This window comes from Phacochoerus africanus, chromosome 11 (genome assembly GCF_016906955.1).
Source record: "Phacochoerus africanus isolate WHEZ1 chromosome 11, ROS_Pafr_v1, whole genome shotgun sequence".
Taxonomy (NCBI): Eukaryota; Metazoa; Chordata; class Mammalia; order Artiodactyla; family Suidae; genus Phacochoerus; species Phacochoerus africanus.
Window position 1 is genome coordinate 22748813 of NC_062554.1, and position 22785 is coordinate 22771597.

Genomic DNA, 22785 nt, shown 5'->3' on the forward strand with positions numbered 1-22785 from the left:
GCATTTTCTGAGGAGATAGTTTCTGACTTTTGTTTCTGACTGTCAATAGTTTATAAACTGCCATTTTCAAATGTTCCAAGGAAAATAATGCCCCAAATTTAGCAATATGCCTCTTCATATATATATATATATATATATATTTTTTTTTAATTAAGATTTCTTCTATTTTGTCTGGTTAAAATATAATCATGAAGACAGACTAGTAGACCTTGGACAACAAAAGACTTCTACAGCTCTCTTGCTGGCCTGCCTCTTATTTCTAGTAATAAGCTGGGAAACCCAAACACTAGATAAAGCTCATGTCCATTAGGAATTTCAACACTCCTTGTTAACATGACTTTTCCCTTCGTCCTGCAGTATATTTCGCCTCAGATAAGGAAACAGTCACTCGTCACGTCCCTGTGTTTGAAGATCTGCAGCGCTGGCTGTCTGGTCCGGATCGTCCTGGTGTGGACAACACGCCAGCAAGACTTAAATATTTCCTCGCCTGGGGAGCTGAGTCATTTGCTTCTGGTCAACATTACTGGGAGGTGAACGTGGCTGGCTGTTGCAACTGGGCCATTGGACTTTGCAATGATTCCTGGGCAGAGAAGAATGACATGGCACTTGAGTCAGAGGGCCTTTTTCTCCTCTTTTGTATCCAAGAGAATCAGCAGTGCAGTCTCTTTACCTCCTCCCCACTAACCCCTCAATATGTCCAAAGGCCTCTGGGCCAGGTGGGGGTGTTTCTGGATTATGAAGCTGGTCTCGTGAGCTTTATCGATGTGGCCACCAGTTCCCTCATTTGTAGTTTCCTCTCCTGCTCCTTCTCCTCTGCTCTCAAAGCTTTTCTTTGCTCTGGACACCCATGATCAGGGGCAAGTTGGAAATGTGACCACGGGTGTCGGGAATGTCCATAGCTGAGATTGTTCATTTCGTGCCTGCTTGACTTTCTGTAACATCACCTTCCTTTATGAAATGTACTAACTGAGTTTTGTTAAAGGCTTGATGTGTTAAGTGTATAAGCTTTTTCAGTTTTCTTCAAATAAAAATAATCTCTCTTGGCATACTGTGCATTCTTCATTTATTTTATTTTTGGCCAACTTGGGTCATATGGCACATTCTTTATTTTATGTCTTATATTTTTTCCTGAGTTTGAGGGTAACTGAAAGTAAAAGAACACCTGGATATGTTTACCTAGGTTAATGAGTTAAGGCAAGATCACAGGATTCTTCTCATTGGTAGACTTGAAATACTCTTTTCCCTTCTATGCATCAACTAAATTACATTCCTTCCTGGCTCAGTCTTAAAATTTCTTCTTTGTGGTACAGTCTTTAAATTTTTTGGAGTAAATTAGGTATTCTTAATGTATGGCCTCAGCATATTTTATACTTTGTAAAACTCACATCCTTTTACAGACCTTCATATCCAGTTTACCCTTCAGAAGATGGGTTTATGTCTGCAGTATGTACAGACAAATTCTAAACAGAAAGCACAAAACTACCTATATGAAATAGATCTAGTTGAGTAAATGAATAGAGGTACAAGGTCATAAATTTAAAAATCCGGAGTTCCTGTAGTGGCTCAGCTTTTAGCGAAACTGACTAGCATCCATGAGGATACAGGTTCAATCCCTGGCCTTGCTCAGCGGGTTAAGCTGGTTAAGGATCTGGCATTGCTGTGAGCTGTAGTGTAGATCTCAGCTCTGATTTGACCTATAGACTGGGAACCTCCATATGCCACGGCCCTAAAAAGACAGGAAGACCAAAATAAAATAAAATAAATTTAAAAAGCCTATACCACTGTTAAGCATTTTAAAGGTAACCAAAAATCACATTAAAAATTACAGATTATTAATAAAAATGTAATTTAGGCGATGTTTCAAATTCATAGTTTCAGCAGATTGTCTATTATAGACACAATAATTATATGTACACATATCTTTACAAAATGACATTAATAGAAAAAATTGCATATTTTGGATATTTTAAAACATAGGTAGCTGTCTTCTAGCAATTTATGCATTGAATCCTTCACTAAATAGAAATCTCTGTAACACACAAGCAAGAGAAAAAGCCAAACTAACTTTTTTTTTTGTCTTTTTGCCATTTCTTGGGCCGTTCCTGCGACACATGGAGTTTCCAGGCTAGGGGTCTAATCGGAGCTGTAGCCGCCAGCCTACGCCAGAGCCACAGCAACACAGGATCCGAGCCGCGTCTGCAACCTACACCACAGCTCACGGCAACCCCAGATCCTTAACCCACTGAGCAAGGCCAGGGATCGAACCTGCAACCTCATGGTTCCTAGTCGGATTCGTTAACCACTGAGCCACGGCAGGAACTCCCAAGCCAAATTAACTTCTGATGAAAGAACAAGGAAATCATATTCACTACGGTGATCCCTGAGATACATATTTGCTTCCCATTGATATTTTGTTTTCTTTTAATAAATATTGAGAGGTAGAATTACTGGATCATACAGTAGTTATGGATCATATAGATCATATGATAGAATGTACCATTGTATTGAAGTTTTTGGGGTTTTTTTTTTGTCTTTTTTTGGGGGGCTGAACTCACGGTATATGGAGTTTCCCGGGCCAGGAGTCTAACCCGAGCTGGAGCTACCAAGCCTACGCCAGAGCCACAGCAATGCGGGATCTGAGCCGCCTCTGCAACCTACACCACAGCTCACGGCAACGCCAGATCCTTAACCCACTGAGCAAGGCCAGGGATCCAACCCACAACCTCGTGGTTCCTAGTTGGATTTGTTTCCACTGTGCCATGATGGGAACTCCATTTTGAAGCTTTTAAGATTTGTTTAACTTGGAGTTCCCATCCTGGTGCAGTGGGGAAATGAATCTGACTAGGAACCATGAGGTTGCAGGTTCAATATCTGGCCTCACTTAGTGGGTTAACCATGGGGCATTGCCATCAGCTGTGGTGTAGGTTGGAGATGTGGCTCGGATCCTGTGTTGCTGTGGCTGTGGCTGGCAGATGTAAGCTCCAATTTAACCCCTAGCCTGGGAACCTCCATATGCCAAAGGTGCGGCCCTAAAAAGCAAATATATATATACCTGCAATGGAACAAGGAGACTTATGTTTGTATTTGGTAAGTTTAGTTGCTCATGACCTCATGATGGCTTCTTGACATGCCAGCTCCGCAGGGCTAGACTATGAGGTGGGAAGTGAGGACAGCAGCTAGTTTGTAGCATCTCACACCTCCTTTTATCATTCAATCTGACGCTAAACAAATGCAAATGCTACCAACGAAGGGATTTTGCAGATGTAGGTCTTTTACCCTGATTTTAAGCTAGAGAGCTTACACTTATTTATCCTCAGAGCTGCTGCCTGACGGGCAGGCTTCTAATTAAATGCACATCCGCAAGCCCAATCTAATCCTCTCTGGGAACTCTGCGTGAGCTCTATCATCAAGCTCTTCCTCTGAGATCCAGTCACCAGGGTCTCCCCAAGATGAAAGTGCATGCTTGTGTCTGGTGCTCTGCTTTTTGTGACTGCAGCAATTTGTAACATACAGAAAAGCAGAGAAATAAAATCACCTTCATGTCAGCGTTACTAAAAACACTTTATGACTTGGTTGGAACAAGATATATTATTGTAGTATTATTGTAATAATCAACATATATCACCATGCTTCACTTAGAAAGGAGGGCACTAGGGAAATTGGTTCAGAATTAAAAAATACTGACCTTGGGATTGCTTTTATCAACAGTGGGTCCCCATGAGAGAGAGGTTGCACTTTCACAATTCAAAATCATTTTTAAAACTTTCTTGATAAACACTTAGGATCAACCACTCTGGATACATATGGGATGTGTGTCTTGAAAGACTTACAAAACATGGTCATGATTCCTACTCTTTCCAAAAGCTGCATTCTCAAAGTTGGTTGCTTGGTGGGAAATAAACAGGAAAGGTAGGTGGGAAATATGTGCTATTCTTTCAAGAAGATTTTTTTTTTGTCCTAATTGTCCCATTATGGTCATTATTGTTTTTGTTTTATTCTAAAGCCACCTGTAAACGACTTTGATCCAAAGGGGTCTCTGAGCTGGGTCTCTACTGTCCCTGCTGTGCCTGGTGGGGGAGCACCAGGCAGAGAATCTCCTGTCTTGCTGTTGGGGGGATTGGGGGCTTGGGGGCTTGGTCTGCAGCAGGAGGTGAGGGCAGGAGAAATCTCCATTCTGGAGGGATAGCCGCAGGGGTTCTTATATTAAAGGCTTACTTCAAAATTCAAAAGTCGGTCAATCAATACAATAAAGCACTTTCTCCAGGATAGCACCTATTAAACAAACCTCAGGGAACAAATTTCCAAGTTTTCCAAGAGATTTGCTAAATTCTCTAAGTGATGAAATAATCTTCTCAACTTCTTTGGTAAGTTAAAAGTAAAGGCCCTTGATAGCCACAATGGCAGATATCAAGGTGCTTTTGTCGGTGGGTTAGGGGTATAATCAGTTTCTCTGGATGAAATGATGTTTTCAGTAATGTGTTTGTGAAGATTATCCAAAGTGTTAAGTCAATCTTGACCTAGGTTTAAGGGATCTAATCATCCAAGTGAACGCCCACTGGAGGACAGGTGAAATGCACTCACTTGAGCAAATGGGCGTGGTCTTCAGAAACCCAATATAAGGAGCCTCAAGGAGCCAAACCGCATTCTCCTCCAGACCTTTGAGAGCTGGTATCTGGGGCTCGCCTGGCTCTGCAGACTTCGAAAGCTCCCACTACCTCACCTGGAAGACTTGATCCCTGAGCAGACTTTGCCTTCCTACTTCTCCAGCTTAGGTCGTTTCTACAGCTCCTTGGGTGAGTACAAAATCCACCACAGAGCAGCTCCGGAGACTCTCCTGGGAAAAATTCCAGCAAAGTAAGGATCTTCCAATGAAATAACCTTGTTTATCAATTTAGTGAAGCGATTCTATTCCTGTTTTGTTACCTTTTCTTGGCACGCGTGTTGGAATTAACACGTGCTTAATTTTAGCTCTCTGATTTTATTCATCCCTTTGATATTCCTGTCCATTACAAGGACTCAAAGCAGTTGCCTGATAAATTGTATTTTATGTTTTATGCGGAGCTTAAAAAATAATTTTTAGGAGTTTCTGTTGTGGCTCATAGGGTTAAGAATCAGCTAGTAGCAGGTTTGATCCCTGGCCTCACTCAGTGGGTCAGCATTGCTGTGTCAACTTTAAAAGTGAATGAAGCAGGCTGCAAACACAGGAGAGATAATAGTCTACACCACAGAACTAGGTAATACATGCAATCACTGGGGAAAACATTGTATTAAAGTGAGGTAAACTTCTCAAAATTATGAGCTTTCTGGGAGTTCCTGTTGTGGCGCAGCAGAAACAAATCCGACTAGGAACCATGAGGTTGCAGGTTCGATCCGTGGCTTTGCCTAGTGGGTTAAGGATCCAGTGTTGCTGTGTCTGTGGCGTAGGTCGGTGGCTACAGCTCCTATTTGACCCCCAGCCTGGGAACCTCCATATGCCGTGGGTGAGGCCCTGAAAAGACAAAAAAAAAAAAAAATTGTGAGTTTTCTGAATCAAATGAAATTGATTCAGAAAAGAAATTGGCTGAATAGCATTGAGAACTTTGTCTAGATACTCATGTTGCAACAGAAGAAAGGCTGGGGGAAAAATGTAATTGTAATGTATACATGTAAGGATAACCTGACCCCCTTGCTGTACAGTGGGAAAATTAAAAAAAAAAAAAAAGAAATTGGGAAATGATTAGATAGGCCAAAAAGCGACACTGGTGTACATACAGAACCTGAGAAAGATGAGGCACTTCAGTACTTAACGAGTGTGGACACAAGGACTAAATTTTTTTTAGCAAAGTAAATTTTAAAAAGCATGGTTTATTTTTTGGACCACAAAGAATGGGATGATAGGGCAGGGAAATTGTTCCCATGTTACTATCATACAATAGAGTACTGGTTTTTGATTTAATTGTTTTCATCTCATACTGAATGGTACATCCACAGCTGTATTTCCACCACTAAGTATACTTCCTGAATATGTTATGAGAGGTATTTTAATACTGGTTAATTAAATTTACTATCTAGACCATGTTATAAAACTTACTATATCCAGGTAGCAAGAGCCTCTTCTATTACCTATTATTTGAAATAAAGAGAATTACGTCCTTGGTGCTAATTTTACAAACTTAATGTTGGGGAGGGAAGCAAGTGGTATCATTTGCAAAAGAGGTTCCCAAATACTTTTAAAATTTCAGCTATTTAGAATTAACTTAAATACAGATATTTCCTCATAGTCCTAAGAGAAAGAAAGCATATTGTTATCCTTACCAAAATACCAAAAGTGTCTACAATTTTGGTATTACTGAAATACCAAAAGTGCCTATAAGAATCTAGAGTCAAGAAAATATAAATATTTTAATATCATCCTTAACTTTGCACCACTTGCGCTCTTGTTCAATATAAACTCAAAATAAGCTTTAATATTTATTTCAAAAAGCAAAAATATATGTTTATAGTATAATAAAGCTTTCAAAAGATTTCTCTCTAAAAAGTTGCTTTAAAATTTTTTATTTTCTGTTTTCAAAATGTCTGTGAATCATCTGTTGCAATATTGTTTTGTCCTTTACTAATCTATCTTCTCTGTTTATTCTGTGTTTAATGACGGGCAAATTGTAAAGAAATGGTAAATCTCTAAGGTTACCTAGACTTAGACATTCATTCAGAGCTCACATTTACAGCTGTGCAGTGGAAGGAAGATCACCTTCACTGCACTGGGGGAAATGGGGTTGGAGCATTATTCAACGTAGAATGTTAAGGAAAAAACGACATACAAAAACAAATCCAAAGCAATTCAGAAAATGGTAAAAAGTACAAACATATTGATGGTTAGCTTGAATGTAAAAAGGATTAAATGTTCCAATGAAAAGACATAAACTGGATGAATAAACACAAAAACAACATCTGTATATTTGCTGCCTGCAAGAGACCTACCTCAGATCTAGAGGCATACATGCTGAAAGTGACAGGATGGAAAAAGATATTCCATGAAAATAGAAATCAGAAGAAAGTGGAGTAGCAGTATTTATGTCAGATAAAATAGACTTTAAGGACTGTTACAACAGACAAAAAAGGATATTACATAATGATCAAGGGGCCAATCCAAGAACATGTAACAGTTGTAAACATATATGCACCCAACGTAGAAGCAGCACAATATACAAGGCAAATGTCAACAGATATAAAAGGAGAAATTTATATTAACACAGTAATAGTGGGGGACATCAATGTACAAATCATCTAAACAGAAAATAAGTAAGGATACACAAGCTATAAACAATACATTAGACCAGATAGACATAGCTGATATTTATAGAACATTCTACTCAAAAGCAGCAGAATACACATTCTTCTTAATTTCACATGGAACATTCTTCAGGACAGATTCCATCTTGGGACACAAATCTAATCTCAGTAAATTTAAGAAAATTTAAATCACGTCAAGCATCTTTTCTGACCACAACACTATGAGACTAGAAATCAACCACAAGAAAAAAAACCCCTGCAGAATAAACCCACAAACACATGAAGGCTAAAGAATATACTACTAAAAAACCAAGGGCTCACTAAAGAAATCAAAGAGGAAATCAAAATATACTTAGAAGAAATGACAGTGAAGATACAACAATCCAAAACCTATAGCAGACAGCAAAAGCAGTTCTAAGAGGGAAGTTTATAGCAAAACAATCTCACCACAGGAAACAAGAAAAATCACAAACAACCTACATTTATACCTAAAGCATCTAGAGGAAGAACAAACAAAACCCAAAGTTTGTAGAAAGAAAGAAGTCGTACAGATCAGAGCAGAAATAGAGATGAAGAAAAAATAGAAAGGGTCAATGAAATTAAAAACTTATTTTTTGAAGCTCCCATTGTGGCTCAGCAGAAATAAATTTGATTAGTATCCATGAAGACCGAGGTTCAGTCCCTGGCCTCATTTAGTGGGTTAAGGATACAGTGTTGCCATGAACTGTGGTGTAGGTTGCAGATGCAGCTAGGATCCAATTGGCAGCTACAGCTCCATTTCGATCCCTAGCCTGGGAACCTCCATATGCCACAGATGCGGCCCTAAAAAGACAAAAAAACATTATTTTAAAAAAATTTTTTTTTGGAGTTTATTATCTTTTATTTTATTTTATTTTATTTTTTATTACTCAAATGAATTTATCACATCTGTAGTTGTATAATGATCATAACAATCCAATTTCACAGGATTTCTATCCAACCACCCAAGAGCATCCCCCCACCCCCCAAACTGTCTCCTCCGGAGACCATAAGTTTTTCAATGTTTGTGAGTCAGCATCTGTTCTGCAAAGAAGTTCCGTCTGTCCTTTTTTCAGATTCCACATGTCAGTGAAAGCATTTGATGTTGGTGTCTCATTGTATGGCTGACTTCACTTAGCATGATAATTTCTAGGTCCATCCATGTTGCTAAAAATGCCGGTATTTCATTCCTTTTAATGGCTGAGTAATATTCCATTATGTATATGTACATCTTCTTGAGCCACTCCTCTGTCGATGGACATTTGGGTTGTTTCCATGTCTTGGCTGTTGCAAACAGTGCTGCAATGAACATCGGAATACATGTGTCTTTGTGAGTTATGGTTTTTTCTGAATAGATGCCCAGGAGTGGGATTGCTGGATCGAATGGTAGTTCTATTTTGAGTTGTCTGAGGCATCTCCATACTGTTTGCACAGTGGTTGCACCAATTTACAATCCCACCAACTGTGTACTAGGGTTCCTTTTTCTCCACACCCTCTCCAGCACTTCTTGTTTGTAGACTTTTGGATGATGGCCATTCTGGCTGGTGTAAGGTGGTACCTCATCGTGGTTTTGATGTGCCTTTCTCTAAGAATGAGTGCTGTTGAACATCTTTTCATGTGTGTTTTGGCCATCTGCATGTCTTCTTTGGAGAATTGTCTGTGTAGATCTTCTGCCCATTTTTGGATGGGGTTGTTTGTTTTTTTGGTATGGAGCTGCACAAGGTGTTTATAAATGTTGGAGATTAATCCCTTGTCTGTCGATTCACTTGCAAAGACTTTCTCCCATTCTGTGGGTTGTCTTTTTGTTTAGGGTTTCCTTTGCTATGTAGAAACTTTTAATTTTAATTAAGTCCCATTTGTTTCTTTTTGTTTTTATTGCCATTACTCTGAGGTGGCTCTGAGAAGATGTTGCTGTCATTTATGTGAGTGTTTGGCCTATGTTTTGCTCTAAGAGGTTTATAGTGTCTGGTCTTATATCTAGGGCTTTAATCCATTTGGAGTTTATTTTTGTGTCTGGTGTTAGGGAGTGTTCTCATTTCATTCTTTTCCATGTGGCTGTCCAGTTTTCCCAGCACCACTTCTTGAACAAGCTGTCTTTTCTCCATTGTATATTCTTGCCTCCTTTGTCATAGATGAGTTGGCTGTAGGTGTGTGGGTTGAATTCTGGGCTTTCTATCCTGTTCCACTGATCTATATTTCTGTCTTTGTGCCAGTACCATACGGTTTTGATGATTGTTGCTTTGTAGTAGAGTCTGAAGTCTGGCAGCCTGATTCCTCCAGCTCCATTTTTCTTTTTCAGGATGTCTTTGGCTATTCTGGGTCTTTTGTGCTTCCAAACAAACTTTAAAATATTTTGTTCGAGTTCTGTGAAGAATGTCCTTGGTAATTTGATAGGGGTTGCATTGAATCTGTAGATTGCCTTAGGTAGTATAGCCATTTTGATAACATTAACTCTTCCAGTCCATGAACATGGTATATCTTTCCATCTATTTGTGTCATCTTTGATTGCTTTCATCAGTGTCTTATAGTTTTCAGAGTACAGGTCTTTTGTCTCTTTAGGTAGGTTTGCTCCTAGGTATTTTATTCTTTTGGATGCGATGGTAAATGGGATTGCTTCCCTAATTTCTCTTTCTGATCTTTCATTGTTAGTGTATAGAAATGCCATCGGTTTCTGTGTATTAATTTTTATCCTGTGACTTTGCCAAATTTGTGGATGAGCTCTAAGTGTTTTCTGGTAGAGTCTTTAGGATTCTCTAGGTATAGTATCATGTCATCTGCCAACAGTGATAGTTTTACTTCTTCCTTTCCAATTTGGATTCCTTTTATTTCTTTCACTTCTCTGATTGCCATGGCTAGGACTTCCAAAACTATGTTGAAGAGTAGTGGCGAGAGTGGACATCCTTGTCTTGTTCCTGATCTGAGCAGGAATTCTTTAAGCTTTTTACCATTGAGAATGTTGTTCACTGTGGGTTTGTCTTATATGGCCTTTATTATGTGGAGGTAGGTTACGCTATGCCCACTTTCTGAAGGGTTTTTTTTTATCAGAAATGGGTGTTGGATTTTGTCAAAGGCTTTTTCCACATCTATTGAGAGGATCATATTGTTTTTGTTCTTCAGTTTGTTAATGTGGTGTATCACATTGATGGATTTTCAGATATTGAAGAATCCTTGCATCCCTGGGATAAATCCCACTTGATCATGATGTACAGTTGTTTTAATGTACTGCTGGATGTGGTTTGCTAGTATTTTGTTGAGGAGTTTTGCATCAATGTTCATCAGTGATATTGGCCTGTAGTTTTCTTTTTTGTGGAGTCTTTGTCTGGTTTTGGTATAGGGTGATGGTGGCCTCACAGAATGAGTTTGGGAGCACCCCTTCCTCTGCAATTTTTTGAAATAGTTTCAGGAGAGGTGTTAGCTCTTCTCAAAATGTTTGATAGAATTCGCCTGTGAAGCCATCTGGTCCTGGGCTTTTGTTTGTTGGAAGTTTTTTAATCACAGTTTCAGTTTCAGTTCTTGTGATAGGTCCATTCATCTTTTCTATTTCATCTTGGTTTAGTCTTGGAAGATCGTACTTTTCTAAGAATTTGTCCATTCTAGGCTTTCCGTTTTATTGGCATATAGTTGCGTATAGTAGTCTCTTATGATCCTTTGTATTTCTGTGATGTCCGTTGTTACTTCTCCTTTTTCATTTATAATTTTATTGATTTGAGTCCTCTCTCTTTTTTTCTTGATAAGTCTGGCTAGGGATTTATCAATTTTGTTGGTCTTTTCGAAGAATGAGCTTTCATTTCATTGATCTTTTCTATGGTTTTCTTTGTTTCTATTTCTTTGATTTCTGCTCTGATCTTTATGATTTCTTTCCTTCTACTAACTTTAGGTCTTGTCTGTTCTTCTCTCTCGAGCTGCTTTAGCTATAAAGTTAGCTTGTTTATTTGAGCTTTCTCTTGTTTCCTGAGGTGGGCTTGTATTGCTATAAACTTCCCTCTTAGAACGGCTTTTGGTGCATCCCATAGGTTTTGGAGTGTCATGTCTTTGCTGTCATTCGCTTCTAAATATTTTTTAATTTCCTGTTTGATTTCTTCAGTGATCCATTGGTTGTTTACTAGCATGTTATTTAGTCTCCACGTGTTTGTGTTTTTTGTAGTTTTTTCTTGTTGTTGATTTCCATCGTATAGCATTGTGGTCAGAGAAGATGCTTGAGATAACCTCAATTTTCTTAAAGTTACTGAGGTTTGATTTGTAGCCCAGGATGCGATCAGTCTTAGAGAATGTTGCATGTGCACTTGAGAAGAATGTGTATTCTGTTGCTTTTGGATGGAATGTCCTATAAATATCTATTAAGTCCATCTGGTTTAATGCATCATTCGGGGCCTGTGTTTCCTTATTGGTTTTCTGTCTGGTTGATCTGTCCATTGCTGTAAGTGGGATGTTAAAGTCCCCCACTGTTATTGTGTTATTGTTGATTTGACGTTTTAAGGTTGTAAGCAGTTGCCTTATATAATGTGGTGAACCTATGTTGGCTCCATAGATATTTAAAATTGTTATATCTTCTTCTTGGATTGATCCTTTGATCATTATGTAATGACCTTCTTTGTCCCTTAAAATATTCTTCATTTTAAAGTCTATTTTTTTCTGATATGAGTATTGCTACTCCAGCTTTCTTTTGATCCCCGTTTGCATGAAATATTTTCTTCTATCCTTTTCACTTTCAATTTGTATATGTCCCTAGAAGTGAAGTGGGTCCCTTGAAGACAGCATATATATGGGTCTTGATTTGTATTTATTCAGCCAGTCTGTCTTTTGTTGGGGTGTTAAGCCCATTAACATTTAAGGTAATTATTGATATATATGTTCTTATTGCCATTTTATTAATTGCTTTGGATTTGTTTTTGTTGCTCTTTTTCCTTCCCTTCACTTGTTCTTTCCTCTTGTGGTTTGATGACTATCTTTGGCGTTATATTTGAGTTGATTTTTCTTATTTGTTTGAGTATCAATTATAGATTTTTTGTTTGCAGTTATTCTGAAGTTTTGATGTGAGTCTGCATAGAAACGAGATTGTTTTAAGTTGTTGGTCTCTTAATTGCAAGTGCATCTCCATTGTCCTGCATTTGTACCCTCCTCTTCTCATGATTTCTGATTTCGGTGGCATAATTGTGCATGGATGATTTCATGTCTTTACTGTATATATACCTTTACTGGTGAGCCTTGTCATTTGTGATATTTTTGTTTTTGGTTGCAGCCTTTTCTTTTCTGCCTAGAGAAGTTCCTTTTGTACTTGTTGTAAAGCTGGTTTAATGCTGCCGAATTCTCTTAGTTTTTGCTTATCTGTGAAGTTTTTGATTTCTCCCTCAAATCTGAATGAGAGCCTTGCTGGGTAAAATAATCTTGGTTGTAGGTTTTTTCCCTTCATCGCAGAGTTTCAGCTGAAAAATCTGCTGATAACTTTATCAAGGTTCCCTTGTATGTTATTTGTTTCTTTTCCCTAGCTGCTTTCAATATTTTCTCTTTGTCTTTAATTTTGGTCAGTTTGATTAATATGTGTCTCAGGGTGTTCCTCCTTGGGATTATTTTATATGGTACTCATTGTGCTTCCTGGATTTGAGTGAGTTGTTCATTTCCTATGTTGGGGAAGTTTTTGGCTATTATCTCTTTGAATATTTTTTCTGTCCCCTTCTCTCTCTCTCCTCCTTCTGGTACCCCTATAATACAGATGTTGGTGCATTTAACATTGTCCTGGAGTTCTCTGAGACTCTTCATTTGTTTTCAATTTTTCTCTTTTCTGTTCTGCATCCATGATTTCCACTAATCTTTCCTCCTCCTCACTTATTTGTTCTTATGCCTCCTGTATTCTACTGTTGGCTGTTTCTAATGAATTTTTTATTTGAGTTATTGTATTTTGCATCTCTTCTTGTTTAAGTTTTATATCTTGTATCTCTTTGCTCAGTGTTTCCTGTAAATTATCCATCTTTGCCTCCAGTTTATTTCCAGTGTCTTGCATCATCTTCAGCATCAGGCCGCGCGCCTCAGCTCCCAGCTCCAGGCCACCAGCGTCCCAAACCCACAGGGAAAGGGACTCGTCGGCTTCCCACCGGACCCGCCTGCCCAAGCGAGGGCCTCCTCTCGACTCGGCCGGCACCCGGGGACCTTGCGGCCCGCCCAAAGTGCCTGCCGCACCGGAGGCTCCTTGCGACGCCACGCTGCCAGGAAAAAGACAGTCTAAAGTCTTTTTCCTGGAGGCTGAGAATCTCCTGATCACTTAGCTGTTTTTCTGAGATTTTTTCTTCTCCCTGATCTGAGTTATAGTCCTCTGTCTTTTCATTTTTATAGGTTTTTGGTGTGGTGACCTTTTTACAGATAATTGAGTTGTAACCTCTCTTACTTCTGGTATCTGCCCCCCTTGTGGCTGAAGTTAGTACAGGGACTTGCTGCAGGCTTCCTGAAGGGAGGGACTGATGCCTGCCCCTTGGTAGGTGTAGGTGGAGATGATTCCTATCCCTCTGGTCTGGGGCTTTGTCTCTTGGTGAGATTAGAGGTGGCTGTGGGCCTGGGGGTCTTTAGGCAGCCTGTTTACTAATGGGTGTGGCTGTGATCCCACCTGGATTGTTGTTTTCCCTGGAGCTTCTCAGTGCTTATGGGTGGGGCCAGATTTTTCCAAAAAAGGCCACATCAAGAAAAACGTATGCTGATAAAGATTCCCAAGAGCTCTGCTTCCAATGCTCTTCCCCCACCACAAGCCACAGTCACCCCCTGTTTTCCCAGGATGTCCTCCAAGAACTGCAGTCAGGTTTGACCCAGATTCCTATGGAGACTTTGCTTTGCCCTGGGACCCAGTGCACATGAAAGTCTGTGTTCGCCTTCTAAGAATGGGTTCTCCATTTCCCCCAGTCCCGTGGAGCTCCTGCGCACAAGCCCCCCTGGCCTTCAATGCCAGATGCTCCAGGGGCTCTTTCTCCCAGTGCCAGAGCCCCACACGTGAGGGTTTGATGTGGGGCTCAGAACTCTCACTCCTGTAGGTGAGTCTCTGTGAACCAGTTGTTTCCAGTGTGTGGGGCTTCCCACCCAGGAGGTATGGGGTTTGTTTATATTGTGAAATCACCCCTCCTACCTCTTGCTGTGGCCTCCTCTTTGTCTTCTGGAGTAGGATATCTTTTTTAAGGCTTCCGGTCCATTTGGGTGAAGATTGCTCAGGCTTTAGTTGTGAATTTTGTTGTTTTTAGGAGAGAAGTTGGGTTCCAGTCCTTCTCTTCCACCATCTTAATCCCCCACAGTGAAGCTTATTAAATGCAACAAGTTCATGGACAAAGAAATCATGCAAAATCCCATAAGCATTCTATGGGAGTGCTTGAAAAGGGTGAAACTGTAGGACATCTTGAAAAAGGGCAGGCTTGTTCAAATCATTTTCTGTGGGGGCTGGGGGTTCCATGTAGCCCCTCACGGAGCACCACACATATACCCCATACCCCACTTTATCCAAAAAAATTTACTCCCTCGTGCAGCAGCTCTGAGCAGCTCCAGGGCCCTGCAGCACACCAGGCATTTTTTTTAGGGAAACTTCTCCCTGGTCCATAGGGCTGAGCTGGCCGGGCAGGAAAAGTGCTCAGTGCCAGGAGGCTGCGACCATCCAGGAACTTTGCTGGGATGTCAAAAATGGGTTTTTTGAAAAGATAAACAAAACTGATAAACCTTTGGCCAGACTCATCAAGGAAAAAAAGAGAGTGTGCGCAAATCAATTAAATTAGAAATGAAAAAGTAGAAATTATGATTGACACCACGGAAATACAAAGGCTCATAGGAGATGACTACAGGCAACTACATGCTGATAAAATGGAAACCAAGAAGAAATGAACAAATTCTTTAGAAAGGAACAACATTCCAAGACTGAACCAGGAAGAAATTGAAAATATTAATAGACTGACCACAAGTACTGAAGTTGAAACTGTGATTTTTAAAACTTCCAACAACAGAAGCCCAGGACCAGATGGCTTCACAGGAAATTTCTATCATACATTTAGAGAATTAACACCTACTCTTCTGAAACTCTTCCAAAATATTGCAGAAAGAGAAACACTTCCAAGCTCACTCTATGAGTCCAAGATCACCCCAATACCAAAACCAGACAAAGACACTACAAAAGAGAAAATTACCAGCCCATATTATTGATGAACATAGAGGGAAAAATCCTCAACAAAATACAAGTAAATTGAATCCAACAAATATTTAAAGAATCATACACCATTTTCAAGTGGGATTTATCCCAGGGATGCAAGGATTCTACAATATCTGTAGATCAATCAGTGTGATAGGTTACATTACAAATTGAAGGATAAAAACCATACATTCATCTCAATATATGCAGAAAAAGCTTCCAAAATGTGGCACCAAACTCTCCAGAGAGTGGGCAGAGAGGTAATCTACCTCAACATAAGAAAAGCCATATGTAAGAAACCCACTAACATCATTCTCAATGGTGAAAAGCTGAAAGCATTTCCACTAAGATCAGGAATAAAGCAACATGGATGGAACTAGAGACTCTCATACTAAGTGAAGTAAGTCAGAAAGAGAAAAGCAAATACCATATGATATCACATATCTGAAATCTAATGTACGGCACAAACGAACCTTTCCACAGAAAAGAAACTCAGGGACATGGAGAACAGACTTACGGTTGCCAAGGGGGAGGGAGAGGGAGTGAGATGGATTGGGAATTTGTGGTTAATAGATACAAACTATTGCCTTTGGAATGGATAAGCAACGAGATCCTGCTGGACGGCACTGGGAACTTTATCTGTTCACTTATGATGGAGCATGATAATGTGAGAAAAGAATGTGTACATGTATGTGTGACTGGGTCACCTTGCTGTACAGTAGAAAAAAGACAGAACACTGTAAACCATCTATAATGGAAAACATAAAAATCATTATAAAAAAAAGATCAGGAATAAGACAAGGATGTCCAGTTTCACCACTGTTACTGAACATAGTTTTGGAAGTCCTATCCATGGCAATCAGAGAAGAAAAAGAAATAAAAGAATCTAAATCAGAAAAAAAAACCAAATTAAATAAATAAATCACTCTTTTTTTTTTTTTTTGGTCTTTTTGCCATTTCTTGGGCCGCTCTCGCAGCACATGGAGGTTCCTATGCTAGGGGTTGAATTGGAGCTGTAGCCACTGGCCTATGCCAGAGCCACAGCAATGCGGGATCCAAGCCGCGTCTGCAACCTACACCACAGCTTACGGCAATGCCGGATCCCTAACCCCCTCAGCGAGGCCAGGGATCGAACCCGCAACCTCATGGTTCCTAGTTGGATTTGTTAACCACTGAGCCACGACGGGAACTCCCTAAACTATCACTTTTTGCAGAAGACATCATACTCTACATAGGGAAATCCTAAAGATGCTGCCAGAAAACTATTAGAGCTCCTCAAAGGACTTGGTAAAGTTGTAGGATAAAAAATTAATACACAGAAATATATTGCATTTCTTTCTTTTTTCTTTTTTCTTTTTTTTTTGGTCTTTTTAGGGCCACACCCATGGTATATGGAAGTTCTCAGGCTAGGGCTTTAATTGGAGCTGCAGCTGCCAGCCTACACCACAGCAATGCTAGACCTGAGCCAACGCATTAGACTACACCACAGCTCACAGCAATGCCAGATTCTTAATCCAATGAGCAAGGCCAGGGATTGAACCTATGTCTTCATGGATACTAGTCAGCTTCATTACCACTGCGCCACAACAGGAGCTCTTCTGTTGCATTTCTATAAACTAACAATGAAAGATCAGAAAGAGATATTAAGGAAACAATCCCATTTAGCATTGCATCAAAAGGAATAAAATACATAGGAATAAACCCATATAAAGAGGCCAAATACCTGTCCTCTGAAAACTCTAAGGGGCTGATGAAAGAGACCAAAGATGACACAAACAGACGGAAAATATATATCATGCTCTTGGATTGGAAGAACCATTATTGTCAAAATGACTATACTGCCCACTGCAATCTACAGATTCAATTCAATCTCTGTCAAGTACTAATGCCATTCTTCACAGGACTAGAACAAAATATTTTAAAATTTTTAGGGAAACACAAAGACTCCAGATAGCAAAAGCAATCTTGAAAAAGAAAATTGGACCTGGAGGAATCAGGCTTCCTGACTTCAGAGTGTACTACAAACTACAGTCATCAAAACAGCATGGTTCTGGCACACACACAAAGAAATATAGGTCAGTGGAAAAGGAGAGGAAGCCCAGAAATAAACCCATGCATCTATGGTCAATTAATCTGGGACAAAGGAGGTAATAACATACAGTGGAGGAAACACAGTCTCTTCAATAAGTGTTGCTGGGAAAACTGGAGAGCTACTTGTAAAAGAATGAAGTCAGAACACTCTCTACCACCATATACAAACATAAACTGAAAATGGATTAAAGACCTAAACATAAGGCCATATACTTTAAAACTCCTAGAGAAAACATGGGCAAACACTCTCTCTTTTTTTTTTTTTGTCTTTTGTTGTTGTTGTTGCTATTTCTTGGGCCGCTCCCGAGGCATATGGAGGTTCCCAGGCTAGGGGTTGAATCGGAGCTGTAGCCACCGGCCTACGCCAGAGCCACAGCAACGCGGGATCCGAGCCGCGTCTGCAACCTACACCACAGCTCACGGCAACGCCGGATCGTTAACCCACTGAGCAAGGGCAGGGACCGAACCCGCAACCTCATGGTTCCTAGTCGGATTCGTTAACCACTGCGCCACGACGGGAACTCCAACAAACACTCTTTGACATAAGTTGCAGCTCTGTCTTTTATGATTCACCTCCTAGAGTAATGAAAATAAAAACAAAAATAAATAAATGAGACCTAATTAAACTTAATGGCTTTTGCACAGCAAAGGTAACCCCAAACAAAACAAAAGACAACACACAGAATGGGAGAAAATCTTTGCATACAAAGCAACCAACAAGGGATTAATCTCCAAAATACACAAACATCTCATGCAGTCTGTTATTCAAAAAAAGAAAAAAAAGAAAAAATAGGCATAGGATCTAAACAGACATTTCTCCAAAAATACTGACACACAGCCAAAAAACACATGAAAAGATGTTCAACATCCCTAATAGGAAAATGAGAATCAAAACCGCAATGAGGTATCACCTCACACCAGTCAGAATAGTCATCATGAAAAATTCTACAAACAATAAATGCTAGAGAGGATGTGGAGAAAAGGGAATCTTCCTAATGTAAATTGGTACAACCACTATGGAGAACAGGAGGGAGGTTCCTCAAAAAACGAAAAACAGAACTGCCATATGACCCAGCAATCCCACTCCTGGGCATCTATCAGGAGAAAACTATAATTCAAAAAGATGCACATACCTCAATATTCATTGCAGCCCTATTTACAATATCCAAGACATGGAAGCAACCTACCTGTCCATCATCGGAAGAGTAGATAGTTCATTGTATATAGGCACCACATTGTCTATGGCTCCGCCATAAAAGAAAAATAAAACACTGCTATTTGTAGGAACATAGGGGGACCTAGAGATTATCATAGTAAGTGAAATACGTCAGAGAAAGACAAACATCATATGATATTTATATTTGGAAACTTTAAAAATGATAACAAATGGACTTAAAAAAACTAGAAATAGACTCTCAGAATTTGATATCAAACTTATGCTTCTCAAAGAAGATACCACTGGGGAGAGGGATAAATTAGGAGGATGGGATTGATATAAACACACTAATGTATATAAAATGGATAATTAACAAGGACCTACTTATAGCACAGGAAAATCTACACAATATTATGTAAAAACCTACATGGGAAAAATGGGCATATGTATAATTGATTCAATTTACTGAACACCTGAGATTAATAAAATATTGTTGTCAACAATACTCTAATAAAATTTAAAAAAATGAAACACACGAGTTTTTAAAATTTTTATTTTCTAAATCGGAAATATTTTATTGGCAGATCAGAGTTTAAATATACATAGGGAAATACTGCTTCCCACATGAATTTCTTCAGCTCCAAGTTGGTTAATGGACTACTCCTTAATTGAGGAAGAAAGAAAGAGATATAAAGATTTTGCAGTTTTCTCAAAGTCACCTACCCTACCTCCTGTCAAATAGTCCCCACTGCAGTTCCAGTACAGGGGTCCATGAGGAGAGTTCCACAGAAAAGTAATGAACCATAGGCAAATGATAAGGACAACAGTTTTCACCCCAACAAATCAATCATCTCACTGTTTCCTTTGTTTTGTTTTCCAAGAAACGTAATTGTATGGATTTCATTTCCATGAAGAGGGATGGGTGGTATTGGCGTGTAGAGTAGGGGAGCAATACCATTTCATACTCACAGTTATTCTCCCAGTAGTGTTACCTCTTGCCACGTTTATGAACCTGATGCAGTGAATACTGTTTCAAGTTCTCTTCTTCCCAACCTGTCCTACTTTATATGGATGAGGAAGGGGCAGAAAATAGGAGGCAGGGAGGGAGGGACGAAGGGAGGAAGGAAGGAGAGTGGGAAGGAAGGCAGGAAAGAGGGAAACGTTCAAGGAGAGTTCCCTGCCTTTATCATAGATTCCCTAGACTTTTGGTGGGAAGTCCTCTGTTACACTATTGAAGGGATTAAAAAAAAATCATTTGGCACCTGCGTCAGAGGAGTCCCCTTAGGACTGTGAGTTGGGGCCACTGTGCTGAACATCACAATATTCATCTTCATCCCCACTGCCCTCAGCACCACCATCCTCATCTTCCTCCCTGGTGCTGTCCGAGGAGTTTCTGCCGTCCTCCCTTTCCTTAAGGTCCTTTTTTTCCTCTGATGCCTGTGAAACATTTTCTCCAGTAGTGTCTGATGATTCCGTCTCTCGAAGGCCCTGGTCCCCTCCAAGCCCTCCTTGCAGATTCCCTGCCGATGGGGACTGCAGAGCCATCTCTCTGATCTTGGGGTCCGGGCCCCCTGGCATGCTCATGTTCCTACGCTTGCTGCAGGTTCGCTCTCTGTAAGCAGCATATTCTTCAGGAGACAGAGTCTGGAGCCAGAGGTCGAGGTCCACCTTGTACTGTTTCTGCAGTTGCTCAGCCTGCTGCTTGTAATGCTCCTTCTCGCTCTGGGGGACCCGCTGCCAGAGTCTACCAATCTCCACCATGCGCTGCCAATAGGGCAGCCCTTTCAGCTGCCAGCTGGACCACAAATCCTGGTGGAACTTGTGATATCCATGCATCGGGGGCTTCTTGGGTTCTCCATGGAACTTCATCGTCATGGATACATTGTTTCTGGGGGGAGACCTCACTTTTTGCACACTTCCCTGGAGTCTGGATTGGCTTCCTTTGGGGACATCAGACTTCCTGGACTTCTGGACTAGATCAGGGTGCTGTTCCTTGAACTGAGCCATTTTTTCCTCAAACTCCTGTTTCTCCTTCTGGAAATCTTGCGTATATTTCAGCTTCACCTGCTCTGGCAGCTTTTTGTATTCTTCAGACAGGACCTTGGTCAGCTCCTGGTTGCTCAGCTGAGGGTGTCTTTGGAGGTACTGGGGTCGCATCTCCTTGAAAAAGCGAATGTAGGAGGTCAGGGGCTTCTTGGGGAAATCAGGATGCTTCTCGAGTTTTCTGCTTTTGTGAGAACTGTGAACATTTTCCTTTGCTTCCAAGACTAATTCTGACAGAGTCCGAAACTTCCTCAGGTTATAAGAAATCTCTAACCATTTTTGTTTGCACATTTGTCCAGAAAATTCTTTAAAAGCTACTTTTTCCCAGTCCATCAGTGACTGGGCTGTTTTGAATGTGTGGCTGTCATTGGATGGAAGGTTCCTCTCCATACGTTCCAGTAACTTCTCAACGTCTTCTTTGGACCAGTCACCTTGCCCTTGAGACAACATCATTTCTAGGTCTTTGGGGCACTTATGTGGTCCCAGAAGTTCAGACACCTCAAAGAAATCTCACACTTCTTCCCTCTCAGCTGGTGAGTTTTTCTGGAAGTTCTGCTGTGTGAGTGATTTTATGTTTCTGAGAAGAAAGAAGAGAAAGAAAAGGAAAGTTACTCCTGTATGTGATACATAAGAGAGGCGCACCCCAACTGGGACATGTACCTTCTATCTTTAATTTACTCTTGGAGTTCCCGTCGTGGCGCAGTGGTTAACGAATCCAACTAGGAACCATGAGGTTGCGGGTTCGGTCCCTGCCCTTGCTCAGTGGTTAAGGATCCGGCGTTGCCGTGAGCTGTGGTGTAGGTTGCAGACGTGGCTCGGATCCCGCGTTGCTGTGGCTCTGGAGTAGGCCGGTGGCTACAGCTCCGATTCGACCCCTAGCCTGGGAACCTCCATATGCCGTGGGAGCGGCCCAAGAAATAACTAAAAAAAGACCAAAAAAAAAAATTTACTCTTAAAACTGTAAATAAAAGCTGGTCCAATTTTTGAGTTGAGATTAACGTGGAGCATTACAAATCTTCTTCTGCAAAATTAAAAATCCTGAGGCCTCATCCCAACACGCCTTCCATTCAACTTCACCACAGCATGTGAATCGAACAAAAGACTATGTCTAGTCACTTATGATGGAGCATGATAATGTGAGAAAATAGAATGTATACATGTATGTGTAGCTGGGTCCCCATGCTGTATAGTAGAAAAAAAAGTTGTACTGGGGAAATAACAGTAAAAAATAAACAAACAAGTAAATAAAGGAAAAAAAATTAAAATGAAAGAGAAATGCCTGAAAAGGAACAGAGCATAAAATAGCAAAAAGATACCACAACACATCTATCAGAATGGCCAAAATCCCAAACAGGGACATCACTAAAACCTAGTGAGAATGTGGAGAAAGAGGAATTTTGATTCATTGTGGATGGAATGCAAGATTGTGCAGGCATTTTGAAAGACAATATGGTAGTTTCTTAGAAAACAAAATATCCTCTTACTGTACAATTGAGTAATTATGCCCCTTTGTATTTACCCCAATCAGTTGAACCTGTATTTCCACGGAAACCTGTACATTGACGTTTACAGCAGCCTTGTTCATAACTGTCAAAATTGGAGGCAACCAAGATGTCCTTAAGTAGATGAATGGGTAAATAAACAGTGGTTCATCCAGACAATGGAACAGTAGTCAGTGCTAAAAAGAAGTGAGCAGTCAAGCTAATAGGAGACCTAGAGTAAAGCTGAATGCAATCACTAAGTGAAAGAAGCTAATCTGAAAAATATATGCACTTCATGAGTTCACCTATAAAAGATTATGGAAAAAGTAAGCATATGGACACAGTAAAAGAATCCGTGGTTGCCGGGGATCCAGGGTGAGGAGACTGAAGCATCGGTGATCACAACAGATTTTTAGGGCAATGTGATGCCTTGGCATATTATAAAGGTGGGTACCTGTCACTATGCTTCAGTCAAAACTTACAGAATGTACAAAACCAAGAGTAAACACTAATGTAAAATTGCAGACTTTGGGTGATAATGAAGTGTCAGTGTAGGTTCTTTGATTGTAATAAATATACCG

At 40.2% G+C, this 22785-nt stretch overlaps 1 protein-coding gene across 1 annotated transcript; it reads right to left on the bottom strand.

Moving 5' to 3' along the window:
* Positions 1-19961: 19961 nt before the first annotated feature.
* UBTFL1 (upstream binding transcription factor like 1) lies at positions 19962-21206 on the bottom strand. The gene has a single exon (XM_047754342.1). It carries the CDS (start codon positions 21174-21176, stop codon positions 19962-19964), a length of 1215 nt encoding a protein of 404 aa, XP_047610298.1. The 5' UTR covers positions 21177-21206.
* Between the last annotated feature and the right edge of the window lie 1579 nt (positions 21207-22785).

Coding starts and splice junctions, on each gene's coding strand:
- UBTFL1 (XM_047754342.1), bottom strand. CDS start 21,176: ATGATGTTGTCTCAAGGGCAAGGTGACTGGTCCAAAGAAGACGTTGAG.